The following is a 22,683-nucleotide window of genomic DNA, read 5'->3' on the forward strand; positions in this document are numbered from 1 at the left end:
GACAAGAAATAGCAAGTGTTGGTGAGGATGTAGAGAAAAAGAAACCCTTGTTCACTGTTGTTGGGAATGTAAATTGGTACAGCCAATTTACATTATACTGTATAATGTAAATTATACAGCCAATTATACTGTGGAAAATAGTATGATTTCAAAAAATTAAAAATGGAACTACCATATGATTCATAATTCCAGTACTGGGTATTTACCCAAAGATAAAGAAAATGGTAATTTGAAAGGATCTGTCTACTTCTTTGTTTATTGGAGAATCATTTACAATAACCAAGATATGGAAGAGTCCACTGATTGATGAATGGATAAGGAAGATGTGATGCATATGTATATGTATGTACACACACACTGACCTACTACTCAGCCATAAAAAAAGGATGAGATTGTGTCATTTGTAACAACATGGACGGACTTGGTATTATGCTAGCTAAGTAAGTCAGACTGAGAAAGACAAATACCATATGATTTCATTCATATGTGGCATCTAAAAAAATAAGCAGAATCAGACCTGTAAATACAGAGAACAAACATGCTTTGTGGATGGGAGGGGGTGGGGGAATGGGTAAAATTGGTGAAGGGGAGTAGGAGATGCAGACTTCCAGTTATATAATAAATGTCACAGGAATAAGAGTCATGAGGAATATAGTCAATGATATTGTAATACTGCGGTATGGTGATAGATGGTAGCTACTTTTGTGATAAGCATACCATAATGTATAAACTTGTCTAATCACTATGTTGTACACCTGAAACTAATGTAATATTGTCAACTCACAAAAAGTTATAAATTCCCAGTTATAAATAAATCCTGGGAATGTAATGGACAGCCTTGAGACTATAGTTGACAACGCTGTTATATATTTGAAAATGCTACGAGAGTAGATCTTAAAATTTCTAGTCATAAGAAAAGTTTGTAACTATGTGAGGTGATGGATGTCAACTAGCTTTATTGTGATAATCATTTTTCAATATACACATGTCAAATTACTATGTTGTACAGCTTAATACAATGTTATATGTCAATTACATCTCAGTAAAACTGATGGGGTGAGGAGCAATGGAAGTAGTGACTGACTTCTCATGAGAATTAATGAAAGCCAGAAGATTTGAGAATAGCATTGTTTAAAAAAGTTTATTCATTTTGAGAGAAACAGAGAGGGAGAGAAAGAATCCCCAGTCTGACAGTGCAGATCCTGATGTGGGGTTCCAACCCACAAACTGTGAGATCATGACCTGAGCCAAAGCCAAGAGTCAATCACTCAACCCACTGAGCCACCCAGGCACCCCAAGAATAGCATTTTTAAAGGGTGGAAAAGAAAAACTCAACCAGCAAAAACAATTTCTAAAAAATGAAGGTAGATTAAAGACATTTTTAGATTATCAAAATCAGAGATAATTCATCATCTGCAAATAGTACTATAAGAAATTCCCTTCAAAGGAATTCTTCAGGCCAAAAGGAAAGGAGTATGGTGACAGATGGCTACTCAGGTTGATAGGAAGGAGTGAAGAGTTCCAGAAATGCTAAGTAGGTATATATACTTTTATATACTTATATGTTAGTATATAAAAGGATATACATATATATACATGTGCATATAATGGATTTTCCTCTTAGTATCTTCAAAATACATATGATTAGAGCAAAAATTAGAACACTTTTATGTTTGGAGATTTATAATATAAATTTAAGTATAGAATGACAGCACTAAAGATTGGGGTGGGTGGGTACATGGAAGCATACTCATTCAAGGTTTCTATATTTTACCTGAAGTAATTCAATATAAACTCCTTGTCAGTTGTGATAAATTAAATGTGCATATTGTAATCTCTAGAGCAACTACTACTAAAAAGAGTATATATAACTAGAAAATAAGTAAATTAAAAAGTTGATCAAACCATTCCATCACCATTTCTCACAGATATGAAATAGCAGTTTTAGGACTTGCTAAATACCCATACGTCTGTGTATATCTATTTCTGGACTCTTGTTCTTTTGATCTCTGCCAATTCGTGAACAAAAACCACATTGTTTTAAATACTATAGATAAATAATTGGCTTTCTGCTCTTTCATATGAATTCTAGAATCAGCTTGCCACATGCCATTAAAAAACTTGTAGAGAATTTGATTCTGATTGCATTTAACATGTGAAGTCTGGGGAGTGGGTTAGAGGGGTGCTTGGGTGGCTCAGTCAGTTCTGCGTCTGACTCTTATACTCCGCTCAGGTCATGATCTCATCGTTTGTGACTTTGAGTCCCACATCAGGCTCTGTGCTGACAGTGTGGAGCCAGCTTAGGATTCTCTCTCCTCTCTCCCCCTCCCCTGCTCACTCTTTTTTTAAGTAAACTTAAAAAATTTTTTTAAATCTGGGGAGTGAGTTAGAGGACAGATGTCGAAAAGTAATGTCTCTGGGAAACAGAAGCACAGTTGCCTGATGAGTCCATAGACTGTGAATTTCCTAAGTCAAATTTCCTGCAACCTGGCCCTAAATTACACTCAAATGTTACTGTCTTATGCTAAAGAAAGTGTTTAAAAACCTTGTTAGAATTGTGAGATGGGGAAAGCAAATCTAAAACAGGTGACCTTGTCCTTACTGCAGTTTATTTCAGCCAAAATTTGGTTGCTTTATCCATTCCCTCCACCCTCCATGCGATTTCCAGTTTCCATCTGTAGCTCCCCCAGGTGTTAGAGCCTACATGTGATTATCATCTCTCTGGGGTAATAATGACCTTTGCTCCCTGAAGAAAACAGTTCAAATCTACCACACAAAGCGTATATGGTTCAACCAAAGTCTGGACCAAATTAGTATCAACAACAGTTTGGTAAATAAAAGAAAGGGATGAAAATTAAAAGAGCTCTTTGCCCCTTTACTGTGAGTTAAAGGTATGATCAAACTAGTGTAATTCTAGGTAAGAAGGGATCTCCAAAGGCCATCTTCCTTGTCTCCTCTGGCCTCCATCTGTGATCACATTCAAGCCATTCTCTTTGGGAGTGGCCATATGCCAATCCATTGAACCCGCCAACTTTCCTGCTTCCTCTACTTCTTCACGTCCTTAATTATTGCCTTTTAGGCTTACTCTGGGTCTGTCACCATACTCACTCCTTTGTTCCTCTTTCCCTCCTCAACACTCCTTTATCTGTCAAATAAACCATTTCTCTGCCTACTCACATGCACTCAGGCAGCTGCACATGGCTGGAAATAAACACAGCCATGGCGACAGGTCCTTTAAATTTAGGATTACAAATTCCAGAGTGAGCTCTCAGCCCTGGCAAACAGTACCATCAGTTTGTCCCCTCAGTTTTCTCTCTCACTTACCTGGTAGAGAAGATACTATTTCAAACTTTATCCTGTCTCTTCACGCTTTAACTGCCCCTGCCCTCCGTTCCCTCGTTCTCAGCTCATGGCTTCACCTTTTGAAAATGTTTATATTTTTATTAAAAAACATAGAGTGGTTCATGACTTTGTGAGTCATCCTTGCGCGCAGGGACTATGCTAATTTTCTCTGTCATTCCAATTTTAGTATACATAACTGCTGAAGCGAGTACATGGCGTTGCTTTTATTTCACTCAGAAAACAGAAAATCAAAAAACTGAATCTGTGAACTTACCTAATTCATCATTTCCCCCTCTCTGCTATATCTTGTGTATCAACTTAGAAGTACACTGTGGTATCTCTGAACCAGGGAGGACCCTTCCTCGAGTCCATGACCTCCTCATTAGTACACATGCATTTGTTCTGCTGTATGAGAAATCTCAGTGCTTATGCCTTCCTCCTCACCTCCATGCATTTCCTCAGCCCACTCTCACCTTGGTCCCTTATCCCTCCACTGAAAAGGCTTTTGTCAGGGTCTCCAGTGAGATTCATCTTAATGTGCCTAATAGTAAGTGCTAATTTTTCCTTATATTCACCTCAGCAGAATTTGAGACAGATGGTTCCTCCCTCCTCGAAACAGTTGCATCATCTGACTTCCAGATCACCACACGCTCCTCATCTTCCTCCATTTTCCCTGCTCCTCCTCATTCTCCTTTGCTGGCTGTTCTTTCCCCTCTGACCATGAAATAGAGGGCTCCCCATCTCTGTCCCTGGCCTTTTCCTCTTCTCTGCATTCACTCATTCAGCAACCATGTCCAAATCAAGTGCCATAACTACCATGCTCCACCGACAGCCCGCCACTGATTTCTCCAGTCCTGATGGCATCACTGGGTTCCAGACTGTCGACCTGTCCTCTCTGCACTGGTGACTTAACACACACTTCACAAGTAACATTGAAACATAAACGCTTAGGTTTTCTTGTCACTGTCAAGTCCCAAACCTTCTCCTTCCTCATTGATCCCATTGTTGTTAAATGGCAGCATCACCCTTGACTCCTCCCCTTATTTATTATTATTTATTACTCTTGCCCCTCTCCCAGTCCATCAGAAGGTCTGTACCCTCTAACGAGTATATTCTAGATCTGTCCACTTTTCTCTATTTCCACGGTGGTACTTTAGTTAAAGTGGTTTTATCTGAACTGCAGTGGCTTCCCAATTGGCTTCCGGCTTCTATTCCTTCCGTTCAATCCCCACAGAAGAGACAAAATGATTTTTTTAATGGTAATCATATTGGTTTCACTCCCTTTCAGTGTTTTCACATTACATCGATGACACAAGCCAAACTCTTGGTCCTCGTTTTCCAAGTTCCATGTGGTTTGACCCTGTCTCACTGGTTTGACTACACTCCAGCTTTCCCCCCTTTCCTCCTCAGGGCTTAACACTAGCTATTTCCTCTACCTGAATGTGATTTTCCCAGACCTACCTACATGGTCTCTCCCTCTTGTTACTTGGTTCTTATTTCAGGTGTCAGACAAAATGATGGAAAAACACAGGGACGAGCACTATAATCCCAGGATGAAATGTTAGGGAGTGACCAGTGACGAGGAAATTGATAGAATGAGGAAAGCCAGTGGGGTGGAGGGGAGCTCAGAGCTGGAGAATGAATTGGGGGTTGAAAGTGATCCCAGCTCCACCCTTGAGCCCTGTGGCACGTGGGGAGGGGGAAGGAGAGCCCTTGACCTACAGATGGGAGGTTATGGGAAAGCTACCTTTCTGATGAGGCAAGGAAGGGGACAAAATAGTCTGAGAAAAGGCTGAGGATTTGCCAGCTGGAAAGTGTAGGAGGGAAGGCAGCAGTAAGACAGGAGAGGAAACAGAAAGCAATATGGAGCCAAGAATATGGGAGAAGACAAATGACCAGAGAGGCATACATTGTGTGTAGTGGCCAGAGGTGATACAGCTGTGAGGCTTGGTGGTACTGAGTGAAGTCACGGTTCCAGATGGAATTGTGCTGTCAAGTTCAGATACGGTCACAGTGGGTTGGCCGCATGATGCCTGTTGAGGTCCCCCCTGTCGGCAGCAATCAGGTAGAGACTGCAAACTCAAGCAGAGACTGAGAGAGGTTTTGGATGGGCAGTACCTGGTGTTGAAACTGAAGGATTCACCAAGTAAATGTTACCTTATATGGGCCTCTTAGTGGCCAGCTTGCTGGCTGTCCATGGGAATACCCCAAATCATGCTCTTTTTTTGACCTTCAATGTTGAAGTCTTTGGAAGTTTTTAAAGATGGACGGGACATAATCAGATTTGTATTTTGTAAAGAATAATGAATTTGGGTCAAGTGCAGAAGCTGGCGGTCTACTTCTGAAATAACCCAGGTAATGGGTCCAGTGAGCCTGAACTGGAAGAGAGTCAGAATAAAGGACTGGGGACAGATCTGAAAGAAATTCAGTAGACAGTATGAGTAGGTCAGTATGACCAGTGGAAAAGATTTTGTTTCTACTTCCAGAAAGACAGTCTCTAATTTGGGCTTATAACTGTAAGTGGCTATTCCTAAGTTATACGGAAACATACTTCCTAGTATTGATTTTTTAAAGAGGTTTTCATTATGAAAAAGTACTGGGTTTCATGAAATGCTTTTTCAATACATACTAAAACCATCATATGGTGTCTTATTCGGGCTCCTATAGTATATTTATAGATTTCCTTAGGTTGAATTGCTAAATTTCTGGGATACATTTTACTTAGTTATGATACTTCATTCTTCTAAGGAAGTATTGCTTTTTCTTGTAACAAGGGCAAATATTAACAGCTGCCACCATAATTTTTCTTACATAAGATCTTGCTCTAGGAAAGTTCTTTGAAAAAGCCTTTTGAGGTGTGACTCCGATAACAGTGTGGTCAGCAAGGGGCCACAAGGTCAGTCAATAAATATGAGCGTTGACTGTGGTTCTGGCACTGTTTTATGTTCCAAGGGGATTGAGCCATGAGCAAGACAGATGAAACCCCCAATTCTGTGGAGTTTACATTCCAATTATAGATAAAGAAATTAAATAGGTAACATATAACTAAGGCAGTCCTTAAAGTTTGTTAATTTTGATAATATGGCCACAGAAATCCTCTCTAGGGAAGAGAAGATGACTAAACTACTCTGTGTGAGAAAATGGGATAAATCCATTTATTTGGCATCAGAGAATGAGGGTAGAGGGGAAAGACACAGGAAGGGAAAAGGGTGGGAGAAAATACTCAGCAAGTTTGTAAAGAATCACATGAGGTAGTGCAGCCACTGAGAATTTCTTCCAATTTCCAGTTAATTTTGACAGCCAACTAAGTGGAATGTCTCACTGTAATGAATATAGATAAATACCGCAGAAGCGAGTGGCACGATGACAGAGTGAAAATGAGTCTTCAGACGTTTTTGGTAATTTTTTTAAAGAGCACATTGGGTTTTTTAATGACTTAAAATTGATGTGAAAATAAGAGTCTCTTAACTCTAGATGCTGGCGAGGATGTGGAGAAAAGGGCACCCTCCTACACTGTTGGTGGGAATGTAAACGGGTACAGCCCCTCTGGAAAACAGTGTGGAGGTTCCTCAGGAAACTAACAATAGAACTCCCCTATGACCCAGCAATAGCACTGCTAGGAATTTACCCAAGGGATACAGGAGTGCTGATGCATAGGGGCACATGGACCCCACTGTTCATAGCAGCACTCTCCACAATAGCTAAAACATGGAAAGAGCCTAAGTGTCCATCAACAGATGAATGGATCAAGAAGATGTGGTTTATCTATACCATGGAATACTACATGGCAATGAGAAACAATGAAATCTGGCCATGTGTAGCAACATGGATGGACCTTGAGGGTGTTATGCTGAGCGAAATAAGTCAGGCAGAGAAGGACAAATATCATATGTTTGCACGTATAGGAGGATTAGGAGGAACTTAACTGAGGACCATGGGGGAGAGGAAGGGGGGAAATGGTGGGGGAAAGGGAGAGAGGCAAACCATGAGAGACTCTTGAATGCTGAGAAACAAACTGAGGACTGATGGATGTGGGGGGGAGGGGGGTGATGGGCATGGAGGAGGGCACTTGTGGGGATGAGCACTGGGTGTTATATGGAAACCAATCTGACAATAAACTATTTGTAAAATAAAAAAATTTTTCAAAACATAAGAGTCTCTTGAAAATCTAACAGAAAATCAATTAAATAAAATAATTGTGATATTTTCAATCCTATCTGAATTTGTAGGCAAGACAATTATGGAGAATCTGAATCACCTGAGCCAATTTTTTTTTTCCACATATTTAAATGTTGGAGTGAATCACTGAAATAAGAATAGTAATCTTGCAGGCTTTGTTTATCTTACTATGATTAATCTTGTTTAAAATATTTTATAGAATGGATTTTGATATTATTCCCTAACAAGTGCATTATTGAGGATGAGAAAAGATTCATAAAATCAGTATGTCAATTTACTTTTTTTACTATATTTAGTACATATCATAGGATATATGTCACAGAGATAGCCTTGAAGGGTATAGTTAAATGGACGCATGATTGGTGTTAAGATTGCTGTTCTCGCCCAGGTTTCTCTAGGTATGACTTAGTGCTCAGCCACCTTCCTCTACAGCACAGTTAATGGGTGGTCATGCCAAGCCTACATCAGTTGGTATACTGAAATGTGCAAAGATATGACTGATGGAGCTGGATCCAGGGTACTGAAGGAGGTTTCCTAACATTGCACATGTCGCTCCCTCCCTCTGAATGCCATTCCTTACCTTATATGCTGTTCTTCTAAGACTCAGCATGTGTCATCTGAATCCCCGGCCCCACGCTTGTGCCTTGCATCCATATCATCTGAATCCAGGACTCACAGCTGCACTCATAGTTTTTCTCAGACTACGTGTTCTTTTTCATACTTACCTTTGCTTCTCCAGCATCAGAAAACACTCATTGAATGCTTACTACATGTACCTTGTGTTATTGTACATGTTCAATTTCATTAACAACAATGTGAGTTAGGTGGATGGGTTTTATTTTGTATGCTGGCTCCATACAAATTGAATTGGTAATGTAATCTTAGAACTCTGTTGATAACAGTTCTGAAACTATGTCTGGATTCAGCTAGAAGGGGGGCCGTGATCAACTTTCAAGGTTGGCCATGGCCAAGGGAGGGGGAGGAAATGACAGATGTATCTCTAACTTATGTTTATTTATTTTCATTTTACAAATGAAGAAACTAAAGCCCAGAATCCGATAAGAAATAGAGAAAATTGTCATACTGATCTCCAAAACTCATAGCTCAGTTTATTCTTTTATCTTCAAACATTCACAAATAAATGAGGCTTAAAAATATTATTGGCATACATTAATTATGCTGGTATTAAAATGATAATGTAGGGGTGCTTGGGTGGCTCAGTCGGTTAAGTGCCCGACTTCAGCTCAGGTCGTGATCTCACGCTTCATGGGTTCGAGCCCCGTGTCAGGCTCTGTGCTGACAGCTAGTTCAGAGCCCGGAGCCTGTTTCAGATTTTGTGTCTCCCTCTCTAACCCTCCCCTGCTCACAGCTGTCTCTATCTCTCTCTCAAAAATAAATAAAACATTAAAATGATTTTTTTAAATGATAATGTAGATTATATTTACTGACAAAGACAGGAACATTCAAAATGCATTGTTAGGTGAAAAAGGGTATTAAAAACTGTTATGTACAGGATAGTCCTATGTTGAAACAGTGTGTGTATGTGTATGTGCACACATACAAACATATATGTTTTTTACAGGAGGCAATACATAGAAAAATATACTTTAAAATAATAACAGTGTTCATATTTGATAGTAGAATTTGTTGATCCTATTTTTACTTATTTTCTAACTTTTCTCCATGTTCCTGTAGTTTTGGAATAACTAATTTTAAACATGAAAACATTTTAAAACAAAAGTATTATTGACAGTCATTGGTAACAAAGGAGGGGGCAAAAAGAAATTTTGTTTTTCACATAAATGTAAAAAGGACTACTGCTATCCTTTAAAAGCTAAAAGTATAGACATTATTGAAATATACATATAGAAATACAACATTAAAATATAAATAACTTTAATTGTCGCAAATAATCATTAACAATGAAATCTTAAATATTGTGAACGAAACAGTAACTTACGGCATCTGTAGGTGTCCCCAGCCCATCATAATACATGACTCCCAGCTGGTAGGTTGCTTGATGGTCTTTTTCCTTGATTTCTTCAAACTGTTCTAGTGCTTCTCCATACCATCCCTAAGAGCTCCCAGGAATTATTGAATTATTTTTATTATTACCTCAAAGTCATCACAGATATTTAATCCCCACCTAAATCTAGCAGGAGCACCAGATATAGCAAAAGACAGCAACAAAGTTTATGGAATTTGGAAGTAAGGCATCAGCAGCAGTCAGCACACTGTAAAATCAATTAAATAGGCCTGAATGTGGCAGTGGAGGGAAATGACCAGGAAAAATCTGGGTGAGAGACTCTTTTGCTTTTCCTTTTACATTTGGATATTCCCACGCCTCTCTCAAAATGATAGCCTAGCCCTCTGCTCAATCCATCCCGCCACTCCTGGAGTCTGAGGCAGTGCAGAGCTGGGACCAGAGCATCAGAGAAGAGGTGCACATCAGAATATTCAGTTATTAAATATCCACTATTATTATAACTCATGGCCACCAGTGTTGCAGTTCTCCAGCTAGGGAGAAGACGTGGAAAAACAAATGTGATTCTCTCAAATTTTTTCTCCTATGTTCCTATAGACACCTACATGGTGGAGCACCTGGGTGGCTCAGTGGATTAAGTGTCCGCTCTTGGTTTCTGCTCAGGTCATGATCTCACGATTTCATGGGTACGAACCCTGCATCGGGCTCTGTGCTGGCAACATGGAGCTTGCTTGGGATTCTCTCTCTCCCTCTCTCTCTGTCTCTCCCCTGCTCACACTGTCTCTGTCTCTCTCAAAAATAAATTAAAAATAAAAATAATTTTAAAAATTCATGTTTAAAGGCTCCTCAGCAGTTACATGATCTGATAACAGCTATGCTAAGGTGTAAGGGACTAATATGGGGCTGATGTCTTAATCCATCAGGGAAAATGCCTTATACTAAACAATGAACCATTTGTAGTTGTGGAGAAAAAGTCTGTTACTGAATTGGAAAGTTATTACTCAGCAAGAGCAGACCAGAGAAAAACAAATTCTGAAAGACACAAAAACAACTGAATTCCTTTTTCCATAAACTCTAATCAGCAGCTTCATAAAATTAATAAAAATGGTAGCAAAATATTAACAAATACTAATTTTAAAGAACATATAATGAGTTAATGACCTAGCTGTCCCTGTTGGCTAATGTTTGGCTTAGATGTGAGAGAGCTGGAAAAGTTAGAATACTCTATATGAAGGAAGAGAAAGGAGATCCTTTTAGTTTCTATGATTTTATTTTATTTTATTTTTACATTTATTTATTTTTGAGAGCTAGAGCACAAGTGGGGGATGGGGAAAGAGAGAATGAGACACAGAATCTGAAGCAGGCCCTAGATTCTGAGCTGTCAGCACAGAGCCCATTGCGGGGCTTGAACTCACAAACCGTGAGACCCATAACCTGAGCCGAAGTTGGACACAACTTTCTGAGCCACCCTGGCGCCCCCAGTTTCTGTGATTTTAAATACCATCTATGTGCCGGAAAATGTCAAATATACGCTTCCAAACCAGACTTCTTTGAGATCTAGACTCTTAATGTGTACGTGTCTACTTTGAAACTTGTCTACTTGGATGACTAATGGATGTCTCAAACACAATGTGTCTAAAACCTGAACTCTCGATTGTCCTCTCAAAATTCACCCTCCCCACTTCTCTGTTTTTCAGTCCATGATGCTATTATTTGTGTCTCCACAATCCAGGACCCAGCCTCCACTGGCCCTGCCACACTGGTCAAGACCACCATCCTCTCTTGCCTGAAGTAGTAAAACTTCCCCCGAAACTGGTGTTGGTTCCCTGCTTGCCTTCTAATCTGTTCATCGCAGACTCAAAACACTTCAGTGTCTTCTTACTATGTTTTCAGCCAAGCTCATCTAGATCCGTTCTCTGCCTTGCTTATTACCACAGTGGTCTAGGAATTGGTCTCAATTCCTAGAGCTCACAGAGCTCCTCGTCATCCCTGAAATGTTGCCTTTTCTCACCTTTACCCAGAATGCACTTCCCCTTGGCTGTTTGCACTGCCTGTTTCCCTGTCTTCAAATTAGTTCCAACCACAGGTCTTTCCACCCTCTCCATAAATTATTCTCTATCATGATACCCAGTTAATTGCTCTCATAGCATCCCCCCTCCTTATTTGTAATGATGTATTAATTTATTTTCTCCCCCAAGTAGACTGTAAGTTTTATGAAAGGGGGACCATTCTAGTCACCTTGTCACAATATAGTTTGAGCCTAGCATAATAGTAGTAAACACTCATAAAACCCTTCTTAGGTGCCAGGCCTTGTTCCTAAGTACTTTTACAATGAATGCACCCTCACAATATCTCTAAGAAACACACATTATTATCCTTTTATAGATGAGGAAACTGAAGCTCTGAGAGGTATTTGTGCCCAAGGTACACAGTTAACAAGTAGTAGAAACATTACCTGAACATATTCTCAAAGCTGAGACATCATTCTCTTAACCTGCGATATCCTCATAGTGATAGGTGTATGATGAGTCCTCAAATATTTGTTGCCAGAATGACTGATGGAATCATCAATTTAAGAGTAAGTGGGATTAGGTCAATAGCTGTCCAAATATTCAGTAAGTGGTGTAGGGATTGGGGGCAGCTGGCTCATTTTCACATCTCCCCTTGGGTTCAATGAAGGACTCATGCTATATTATTACTGAAGCTTGTGTGATGGTTTTGCCATTTCCCTTACATCTGCCTGCCCCTCAGGATACCTCAGTATAATGTGGGGAAAGAGGCAGTTCCCTCCTGCCTCTAGAGAGGAACATAGAAAGCTTGTAAGTACTAGATAAGAATCAGGGTCTTACAAATGATATTATTTCGGGCAAAAATGTAAAAACTGTGTGTGTGTAAAAGTTTGTTTTGAGACAGAGCTTGTGTGCATATGCACTTGCAGGGGGAGGGGCAGAAAGAGAGAATGAGAGAACGCCAAGCAGGCTCTACATGGTCAGCACAGAGCCCTATGCATGGCTTGATCTCACAAACTATGAGGTCGTGACTTGAGCCGAAATCAAGAGTCGGACACTTAACTGACTAAGCCACCCAGGTGCCCCTAAAAATTGTATTTTTAAGTTATAGTGTGAGAATGGATTTCATACCAAAATGACTCCTATAAATCACTTTCATCAGAACGACTTTTGCAAAGGAAGGTCAAATATCTCCTTAATGTATTGTACTTAGAGGCACAACTATAATCTATGGAATTTAACAGAATTCCCTTTGTATAACAATGTAAGGGACTCTATAGGAAATTTTGCTCTGAGGATCCAACACCAGCATTATATGAAATGAAAACAAACAGGAAATGATACCTCTTCAAAATATAGTTGGCCTCGTAGGAAATATGCCATAGCATCCCCTCTTCTTATTCTTTCCTTCAAGAGCTGCAATGCCTTATCCACCAAGTTAGCGTGGCTGTAATGATCTGTTTTTTAAAAGGTAAAGAATTCCATCTTTATCCATATGATATGAATTTTCTCTCTTGAAGTCATGAATGATAAAGAACTCATCTGGCACTGTTTCTACTAGTTTTCTTCCTACTTCTCATTTATGAAACTGGCCTTCTTTGTTCAAGGAAAAAGCATGATCGTGGTACCTAACACTGTGCCTTGTATAATCCTAAAACGTTTATTGATTGGTTTCCAAATCAATCCTGTGTACTACTAGGCAGAACTGCAGTCTGTGTGCAGTTCTTTAGGCAAAGCTACCCTGTAGATGAGTGAAATTCTTAACTTGAGCCTCAATTAGAACTACTCTAACCAACCCCTAATTTAATACTATTAAGTCTATAGAAACAAAATGGTAGCTTTAAATGCCACTTTGAAGTAAAGCATGGCATTACCACTTCTTTAATAGAAGTGACATCTGGCTTCTCTTTTCCAGAAGGCTGTCCTAACATCCTGAGAGTGAAACCAGAATTGGGATCTGATTATGAGACTTCTCCACTGATGATTTGCTACCAGATAAGCAGTAATTCCTCAGATTCTTGCAGGAAAGCTAAGAAAGACTGTAAAGGTAACCACTTCCTCCACAGCAGTACGGCTCCCATTCCTGTCCTTTTTGCTCTGGTGTACTGAATTGACTTTTAGTGAGAATATCATCAGAACCTGTACCAGTTTTTTCCTTCCTCCACTGGAATAATTTTGAGTTCTTAGCACCATACTGGGAGAGAGCAGTATAAAAGGGATTCTTGGGCAACTTTTCACTGGTCAACTTCATCCTGTTTCGACAATGTGTATTCTGTAAAAAAAATAAGTAAGTAAATAAAAAATAAAAAACAAGACTGTAGAAATACCTTCCTCCACAAAAATGGAAAAAGACTCCATTCTCACTTGGCACTCATTATAAAAAGCAACCTCCCTGCATTTGCCTAGGGCGAGGGGACCCAAGGACCAGGCCGGACGTGCATATTCTTTCTGAGGAAACCAGGGCTGCCCACAGCTATGGGAGGCACAGTCATCCCCCACTTATGTGTCCTCAGCGTGGGGTTCATGATGAGCGCTGCTTGCAAGTCCTCTCTGGCTGTGAGTTCACGTGCTGCAGTGTGCGTCAGGTCACTACCACAGCCGCCACAGGTAGGAATTGGTGACACCACCCATAGATACAGTTCTTGTGCACTGGTACTTTGCCTTGTATCTGCAGCTCATGACACTCATTTCAAATTAAAGATCTTTTTTTTTACCTGAAAATACACTCTATTTTAGCTGTGTTGTTCTGTTTTATCTTCCTGTCTATATTGGATTGCCATGTTATCGATGGATCACAGTTGAATGGAAAATCAGAGCCTTCATATAAAATGTAGAGGCCACCTCATTTGGGATGAAGGAGTCCAGGTTGGCCTAGACTGAGGGTAGTGAGACAGCAAACTCAGTTGTTGCTATGCTTTTCTGTTTACTCCTTGGCATTCTACTGTTAACAGCTGACTTTCACCAATCAGGAACAAGCTTCCCGGGAAGGGTTCCTGATTGGTGGTGAAGAGAAGAATTCAGGAGACCTTCAGTGTGACTGGAAAGCTACACTTATACTATTATGTGAAACTATTTTGGAAAATAAATTGCTTCATTTATGAGAATGAAGTGCAGAAAAGGGAGCATTTACGAGGAGGAAAAATCACTGCAGTGTCTTTGTTATTTTGGAAGAGGCTTTGAATCATTTAAAAGTCAACTTCCTCATCTGTGGTTTGAATTATAAGTACTTTCAACTGGAGGAGTTCCAAATGTCTGTTGCTAGATGTATAAAATGTTTTGATCCTTTGATTCCAAAAATCTTATGTTTGCATTAGTGAATATAAAAGTTTCCAATGAGCTTTGGGGTTAAACAATAATAGGTAAAGTACAAGAAAACCAATCCAAATAGGATGCCGTACATAGCATTATCAATTTATGGAGAAACTGTTTATAGAAGTTTTTATTTTACTGAAGACATTAAACCTGTATGCTACCGTATTCAAAAAGGCTAAGAAAAAACTTGGCACGTTCAGGAAGGCCGTTGGACGGAAATGAAGCAAATCAGAAAACAATACCTTACCTCCTCTGAACTCATGGTGCTCTCTGTAGTTACAATACTGCACAAGGTATTTTTGTTGTAGCTTAAAAGAGTCAGAGAGGGTCTACAAAGCATAAGCAAAGACTGAGCTCTTACTTAAATACCAGCTACTGTTCTTTCTTCTAAGTGCATTAGAGACATTAACTCCTACAAAACTGTATGAACTAGGAGCTATTATGAGGCCCACTTAACATAAGAGGGTACTGAGGAGGTTAAGTAACTTGCCTCAGGTCGTAGAGCTGGGGGGTGGGACAGTGGGACACCCCAGGGCCTCTGTGCCTCATCATGATACTGTTTCCCCAAAACTGAGACTGACATGATTTTTCTAAATGGCAAGACTCCTGTAAGAGGCTAAACCAAAATGAAGTACTTGTTAGTTTTAGAAAATGTGATATGAGAAGATTTTAAAAAGGAAAGTATGAGTTTATTTCTCTCAAATCTTGGGATTAGATATAAAGTCATCATTTGAAACTTGACAACTGTTCGCATGACATGCTGTGAATTTAGAAAATCCTCGAATTAGTTGATGATAGAAAAATCTGAAAGAAATCCACAATTTTAAAGGGAAGGGCTGGTGTAGTGGATGCCGATGGTGCCCTTTCCAGATCGTCTTTACTAGTTAGCGCCCCATCGCCACCAGCTGTGATTCTTTGTCCCCCCTGACAAACGTGAGTCCCCTAGCTCCTGGACACTTTGCTCCTTCTTTCTTAGAGACAGATCATGGGCGCGAGCACGTGGAAGGCCAGCTCCTGCTGAGAGACGCAGTCTGGCATGAATCTTGAGCACTCTGGCACATCCTCGCTGGGTATGTCAAGAACACAGGCCATGGCTACTTTTTACATGGGCCATTTCTCAGGGTTGTGCTTGCAGAGAGCCTTGAGAGATAAGGTGATATCTCCCCACAGATAAAAAACAGGCTTTTATAAAAGTACTGAATCCTCCCCCCCCCCCCCCCCCCCNAGTAATAGGCGTCCATCATGGGTCTTTTGTGTCCCCTGTGGGATTAGGGTCATAGGGAACCAACTTCAGCATCATGCTGACACTCTGGCTCTTGCTTTTGCTATGAGTGACAAAGTCATTTATCTCTGACCCAGGAGTCTTGTGTGTTCTGCCGACATCCAGGAAACAGGCTAGCTTGTTAGTTGTAAGTAGGGTAAAAACCTCGGGCCCTGCACAGTTCTTGGTGCCCTTTCGCCTCAAGGTGAGACGAACTCAGAAGTGTGATATGTTCTCTGTGAGATCAGAATGAAGCTAGTTGCCATCTGAGCCCACATTCCTACTTAGCATTTCCTCCTCGCCAGACTGTGCTGCTTTCACTTCCCTCCTCCTGAGAGGAGCCCCCAACCCATCCCTTGAATAAAAATGCCCTACTCAGACCATGCTTCTAGAGAACCTGACTTAATACAATGGAGGTGTATGGAGGAAGAGTTATTTTGTTCCTTTCTAAAACTGTCATAATAAAGGATAACTTCCCCTCCAATAAAACGTTAGTCACAGCATATTGTGTCTAAGGGGTTAAATGTATGTGAATTTTTGGATAAAACAATATATCATTGGAAAGAGGACTAAAATTAGCTTAATGATAAATAACCGTATTATTCTGGATGCTGGATGACAGGAAGGAAAGAGTGAGAGTAAGGGAGGTCTGCAGAGCCTGGAGATGTAAGTTCTAGCTACTTCTCTAACAATCCGCAGAGTCATGCCAAATAAAACTGCAGGGAAGGGACTAGATGAAGCAAAATGGCTATTTCTTTAAGATCCAGGCAGGTTGGGGCTCTTTTGTGGTTATGCCTTAGCAGGGATTCGAATCAGAATAGAAATAAAAAGAAATGGTAAATTGAAAAATCAGAGAAAAGAGACAAGTGTTTAGAACAGACTAGATTGCAGTAACTAAAAAGAGGACCACAAGTGAGAAATCATTAAGTAAGGCTTAATTATAATGCGGAAAGACTTCTTAGTTTTTTAAAAAATTAAAAATGAAAAACTAAAAAATTGGATACAAAAGAACTTGTCGATAGATATGTAAAGAATGAAGGAAAACAGTACAATTAACATCCATTGCCTGCCATTTAAATGGTTTAAAAAGTCCATTACCTAGAAGTCTCCTATATGTTCCTCCTCTTTAGCCGCCTCCTCTGTCCTGCTTCCCCCCACCCTGCCCCAACCCCCTCCCCATTCTCCCCATAAGCTCCTTTTCCAGGTTTCTTGGCCATTCGTATTTCTCTTCTGTTAAGTATCTGCCTTTGTGTTGTTTGTTTTATTGATTTGTAGTTCTTCACACTTCAGTCGTGTCTCTTATAAATAGAATACATTCAGATTTGTTGATTCTTTTTTATACCCAGGCTGATACTCTTTGATTATTACTGGTACATTTAGTTCTTTTACGTTTATTTTAATCACTATTGGGGTGGAATTATTTTGTACTTTTAAGTCCATCTGCCTTATTCATGCTTCATTTTCTTTTTTATTGCTTTCTGTTAGATTTAATTGAATTGACTAGGTATTTACTTTGTTTTGGAACGTTGAACTTTCTGAGTCTTGGGTTGGGGTCTTTCAATACTTCTAAAAAATCTCAGCTATAATGCATTTGTATTAGTTTCACTTCCTAAAGCTGCTGTAACAAAGTACCACAAACTCTGTGACTTAAAACAGCAAAAATGGATTTTTTCCCAGTTCTGAGGAATGGAAGTCCAAAATCAGGGAAGAAACCATTGCAGATTCCCTCCTAGCTGCTGGTGGTTGCTGGCAATCTTGGTGGGTCCTAGGTTTGTAAGCTGTATCACTCTAATCTCTGCCTCTGTCTTCATGCGGCCTTCTCTCTGCATCTTCTGTGTCTCTGTGTGTCCCCTCCTTTTCTAAGGACACCAGCTACTGGATTTGGGGCCCACTATAATCCACTATGACCTCAACTTAGCTAGATTTTTTTGTAAATATCCTATGTTCTTTTTTTGTTTTTAAGTTTATTTTTATTTATTTTCAGAGAACGATATAGANTCTGCCTCATTCTTTTTTTTTGTTTTTGTTTATTTATTTATTTATTTATTTATTTATTTATTTTATAGTTTATTGTCAAATTAGTTTCCACATAACACTCAGTGCTCATCCCCACAAGTGTCCTCCTCCATGCCCATCCCCCCCTCCCTCCACATCCATCAGTCCTCAGTTTTTGTCAGCATTCAAGAGTCTCTCATGGTTTGCTTCTCTCCCTTTCCCCCACCATTTCTGCCCTTCTTCTCCCCCTTGTTCCGCCTCATTCTAACCCTCTTCTCTTTCAGGCGTTCCAATTGTACCTTCTTCCCAGGTCTCTTACTCTGTTTTTCACATTTTCCATCTGATTATCTCTTTTTGCCACATTCTAAGTAATCTCTTCAGCACTCTCTCTGTTTTATTAATCCTTGCTTTAGCCATGTCTAGTCTGCTGTTAATATTTAAAACTTTTAATATTAAAATTTGAAAACGTTTTACTGAAGTATAATATAAATACAGAAATGTATAGGTAGTTTACAGCTTGATAAATGTTCACAAACTGAACATTTCCGTGTAACTAGCACTCAGATCCCAAAAGAGAAAATTAGCAGCACCCAGAAACCTCCCTAGTACTGCCTTCTAGTTACTGTGTAAGCCCCGATGTAAATAGGATATGGCATAAATTATTTTTGCATACTTTGTATACCATGTAAATGGAATCGTGTACTATGTATTAATTTGTGTCTGGCTTCTGTGTTCAACACTGCATGGAGATTCATCCATTCTGTTGTGTTGGTTGTAGCTTTCGACTTCTCGTTGCTACATAGGATTACACTGTGCATTCGAATGTACCATGATCTGTCTCTTCCATTTGACAGACTTTGGAGTAGTTTCTGTTTTGGACTTTTGAGAACAATTCTGCTATAAACATTCTCAAACCTGTTTTTCCGCCTAAATATTCACATGCATTTCTGTTGGGTATAAACATAGGAATATGAATTCCTGGGGCAATGGGTATACGTGTTCACCTTTAGTAGATACTGCAGAATAGTTTCCAAGTGGTTGTACACGAGTTACTTTTTTAAACATTAAGTGTTTTTTTTAGATTTCTGGTAGTTTGGGTAATTTATGGTAAGATTGCTGGACTCATTTGGGTTTTGAATTGAAATCACCCATTCAATTAAGCTGACTTATCAGAAGTCCTGGTAAAAAAATTTTAGTGGTCTTGAATTTAGTGGCCTTCAGTTTAGGGCTTGATCATCTTGTTATAGCTGCAACTTCGTACCTCTAACACCTCACCATTGTTCCCTTCCTCAGCCCCTGATAACTGCCTTTCTGCTTTCTGCTTCTATGAGTTTGACGATTTTAGATCCCTTGTGTAAGCGGGATCGTGTCCTATTTAGTCCGAGTCTGGCTTATTCCACTTAGCATAATGTCCTCTGGGTTCATTCATGTTACACAAATGGCAGGATTTCCTCTTTTTTAAAGACTGAGTGATATTCCATTGTATGAAATACCACATTTTCTTTATTTACCTATTAATGAAGAGTTAGTTTGCTTCAGTGTCTTGGCTATTGTGAATAATGCTGCAGTGAACGTGCAAGTGCAGATCTTGGCTTAAGATTCTGATTTCAATTCAAAATATTCCGAAGTAGGTGTGGATTATATTAGTTCCATTTTAAATCTTCTGAGAAACTTCTGTACTTTTTCCGTGGTGGCCATACTGGTTTACATTCCCACCAAATGGGCACAAAGGGTTCCCTTTTTTTCTACTTCCTCACCAACACTTGTGTGTTTATGATAAAAGCTATTCTAACAGGTGTGAGGTTTTCTCATTGTGGTTTTGATCAGTATTCCCCTGATGGTTAGTGATGTTGAGCCCCTTTTCAAATACCTTTTGGCTGTATATTTGTCTTCTTTGGAGAAATGTCTATTCGGGTCATTTATACGTTTTAATTTTTTATTAAATTATTTTATTAAATTAAAAAGTACCCGTTTGTACTTTTTAATTTTTTATTAAATTTTAATTTAAGTCTAATTAACACCAGTGTTATATTAGTTTACGGGCACACTATTGTGATTCAACACTTCCATACGCTACTCAGTGCTCATTATGATAAGTGTACTCTTGAATGCTCCTTTGCCCATTCTTAAATTGCCTTATCTTTCTGCTACTGAGCTATAGAAATTGAAGCCCCAATTCTTGTTTTTTTCTTTTCTTGCTTGTACTTGAGGTGTCATATTTAAGATAAGAAAACCATCGCCTAATCCAAGGTCACAAAGACTTACCCTTTTGTTTTCTTCTGAAAGCTCTGTAGTTTCAGCTCTTATATTTAGGTCTTTGCTCCATTTTGAGTTATTTTGATATACAGTGTGAGGGAGGGGTCCAAATGAAGTCTTTTGCATGTGGATATCCAGTTGCCCGAGTACCTTTTGTTTAAAAGACTATGATACTCTCAGCCTCTATTATACTTTTAACTACGTAGTTCTGTTTGGAAGCATGTGTATTGAATCTTTTACAGGTAACTTTGGACTTTAAATTTTGTGTTCTGAATAATCGAATCATTTTGAAAGCTAAAAACTTATTTAGAGAGAGAGAATTAGAAATGAATTTCTACTGTAAGTGGAAAAATGATGTATTAAATTAAGAAAGGAAACTTCTATTCATATAAAGTAGTTTTTATGTGCGATTTCTATTTGTATATTGTCAGCAACAGGTAAAATAGGTTAACTATTTGATTAAATTTGCAAGTATTTTTAAAAACTATTTATTTATTTTGAGAGGGAGAGAGAGAGAGAATCCAAGCAGGCTCCATGCTGTCAGTGCAGAGCCTGACACAGGGTTTGATCCCACGAACCATGAGATCATGACCTGAGCTGAAATTAAGAGTCAGATGCTTAACCTACTGAGCCACCCAGGTGCCACTAAATCTGTAAGTATTTTAATGGTACAACTAAAATATTAAAAATAATTTAAGTTTTGTTTAGACGAGGGTGGCCTTTATATACTGAAATAGAGGGTATCTGCTATTATGTTCATACCTCATCAAGCAAAAAGTGGTTTCATTTCATTTGGGAACTTGGCTTCAGAAATGGTAAAGAACAGGGGGCCTAGACTTTCCTCATCCTCTTTCTATGCTAAAAAATTAGAAAGTGGGTGAAGTGGATAATATTGATAAATGGGAAAATGTGTACTATCCAGTACAGTCAGTAAGGTGTCAGGAAATCCGGTGTGAGGAGCTTAGGAGAGGAGCCAGGCTACGGGGCTGCAGAGAAGACACACGAACCTCAGCTTTGCTGGAAGCGCCCCTCATCTCTCACCGTGCACAGCCTGGACCCCAACGAGCCAAAGGATACAATTAGAGAAACAGGGACAAAGTCAGAGAGGTCCTAGAGAATGAAGTCTCCGATGAAAAACTGCCAAGATGGAGCATGTCTAAGCTCTGCGGTCTTTGGCAAAATTGAGAGTAAAGGCCCAAGGCTGGAGGCGCACGAGCCTTGTGTTAGAAGCACCGCTCCTGCCCGGAGACACGTGCCGCCTGGATTGCAAAATGATATCGTCCTGTTAGCTACCCTGTGAATGTCAAGTGGAAAGATCCTAGAATCACACATCGAGACACTTCAACGAGTCATAGGTACTATAAAAACAAACAGAAACAAAACTTACTCTAACTAGGTCCAAACAGCCCATTTGGATTTTGGCGAAAATCACATTCCATCCTTGCAGAATCTTGGGATCTGTTGCACTAGGTAGCCCTTGAGAAAATGCCTTTTGCTTCTGTGCTGATCTTACACTCAACCCAGTATACACATCTGGGTGGCCTGATACTTTATTCATGTAAAAATTTGGGTATTTGCAACTTCAAAATAGAAATTCTCTCCAAAGTATCCCTTCCTCTTAAAAAAATTTTTTTTTAGGTAAAGATGTAAACCTTTGGGAATCTGATAAAATTGTCTAAAAATGGCTTGTAACTTTTTAATGGAGTAGCAAAAGGTAAGTTAAATGTAAAACTGTTGTGAAAATGAATTTAAGTATATTAAATAGTGTCTTTTATGGGTTATTCTTGTGTTCCTGTGCAGAAAAGAGTTAGCCTAGCTGGCACGAGGCTGCCATCTTCCTTCCTTCCTTCCTTCTCTCCCTTCCTTCCTTCTCTTCCTTCCTAACACTCTCCCTCCCTCCCTCTTTTTTTCCCCTTTCTCCCTTCCTTCTAAAATTTTAGTGTTTATTTATTTAGTTTGAGAGAGAGAGCGAGCGAGCTCATGTGGGCCAGAGCAGAAGGGCAGAGAGAGACAGAGAGAGAGAATCCCAAGCACGTTCTGCACCATCCGTGCAGAGCCTGATGCAGGGCTCGAACTCACAAATTGCAAGATCATGACCTGAGCCGAAATCAGGAGTCAGATGCTTAACCTCCTGAGCCACCCATGCGGCCTGAGGCTGCCATCTTTAGAAGGCCACCCTGGCAAGGTTGGTCCTTGGTTGGCATTTGGGAACTTGACCAGTCATCCCCCTGACAAGCCTAGTTGGCAGAGTTTCTGTTGTTTGTATAAACAACATGATGGTGTATGGTGAACATGTTTTTCCTTCTGGAATTCTGTAATTTTAGTATTTGCTAGGTCACACCTAC

The 22,683-nt window shown here is 39.6% G+C and overlaps 1 protein-coding gene and 1 non-coding gene across 2 annotated transcripts in view; both read right to left on the reverse strand.

Annotated features, from left to right (window-relative positions):
• LRP2BP (LRP2 binding protein) overlaps positions 1–14,380 on the reverse strand; it is a 29,301-nt gene extending 14,921 nt beyond the window's left edge. Inside the window, exons 1-4 of the mRNA XM_077762277.1 lie at positions 14,229–14,380; positions 13,660–13,786; positions 12,859–12,971; positions 9,482–9,595 (exon numbers count right to left, since the gene is read on the reverse strand). Of these exons, the coding sequence (XP_077618403.1) occupies positions 9,482–9,595; positions 12,859–12,971; positions 13,660–13,765 (333 nt within the window). The 5' untranslated portion in view covers positions 13,766–13,786; positions 14,229–14,380. The remainder of the gene's footprint in view (positions 1–9,481; positions 9,596–12,858; positions 12,972–13,659; positions 13,787–14,228) is intronic.
• On the reverse strand, positions 3,447–3,554 carry LOC144230451 (U6 spliceosomal RNA). Its single transcript, XR_013334765.1, has one exon. It is a non-coding gene; the product is annotated as a U6 spliceosomal RNA (small nuclear RNA).
• Positions 14,381–22,683: the final 8,303 nt, after the last annotated feature.

The sequence above is a fragment of the Crocuta crocuta genome, unplaced genomic scaffold (assembly GCF_008692635.1).
Source record: "Crocuta crocuta isolate KB4526 unplaced genomic scaffold, BGI_CrCroc_1.0 scaffold90, whole genome shotgun sequence".
NCBI classification, from domain to species: Eukaryota; Metazoa; Chordata; class Mammalia; order Carnivora; family Hyaenidae; genus Crocuta; species Crocuta crocuta.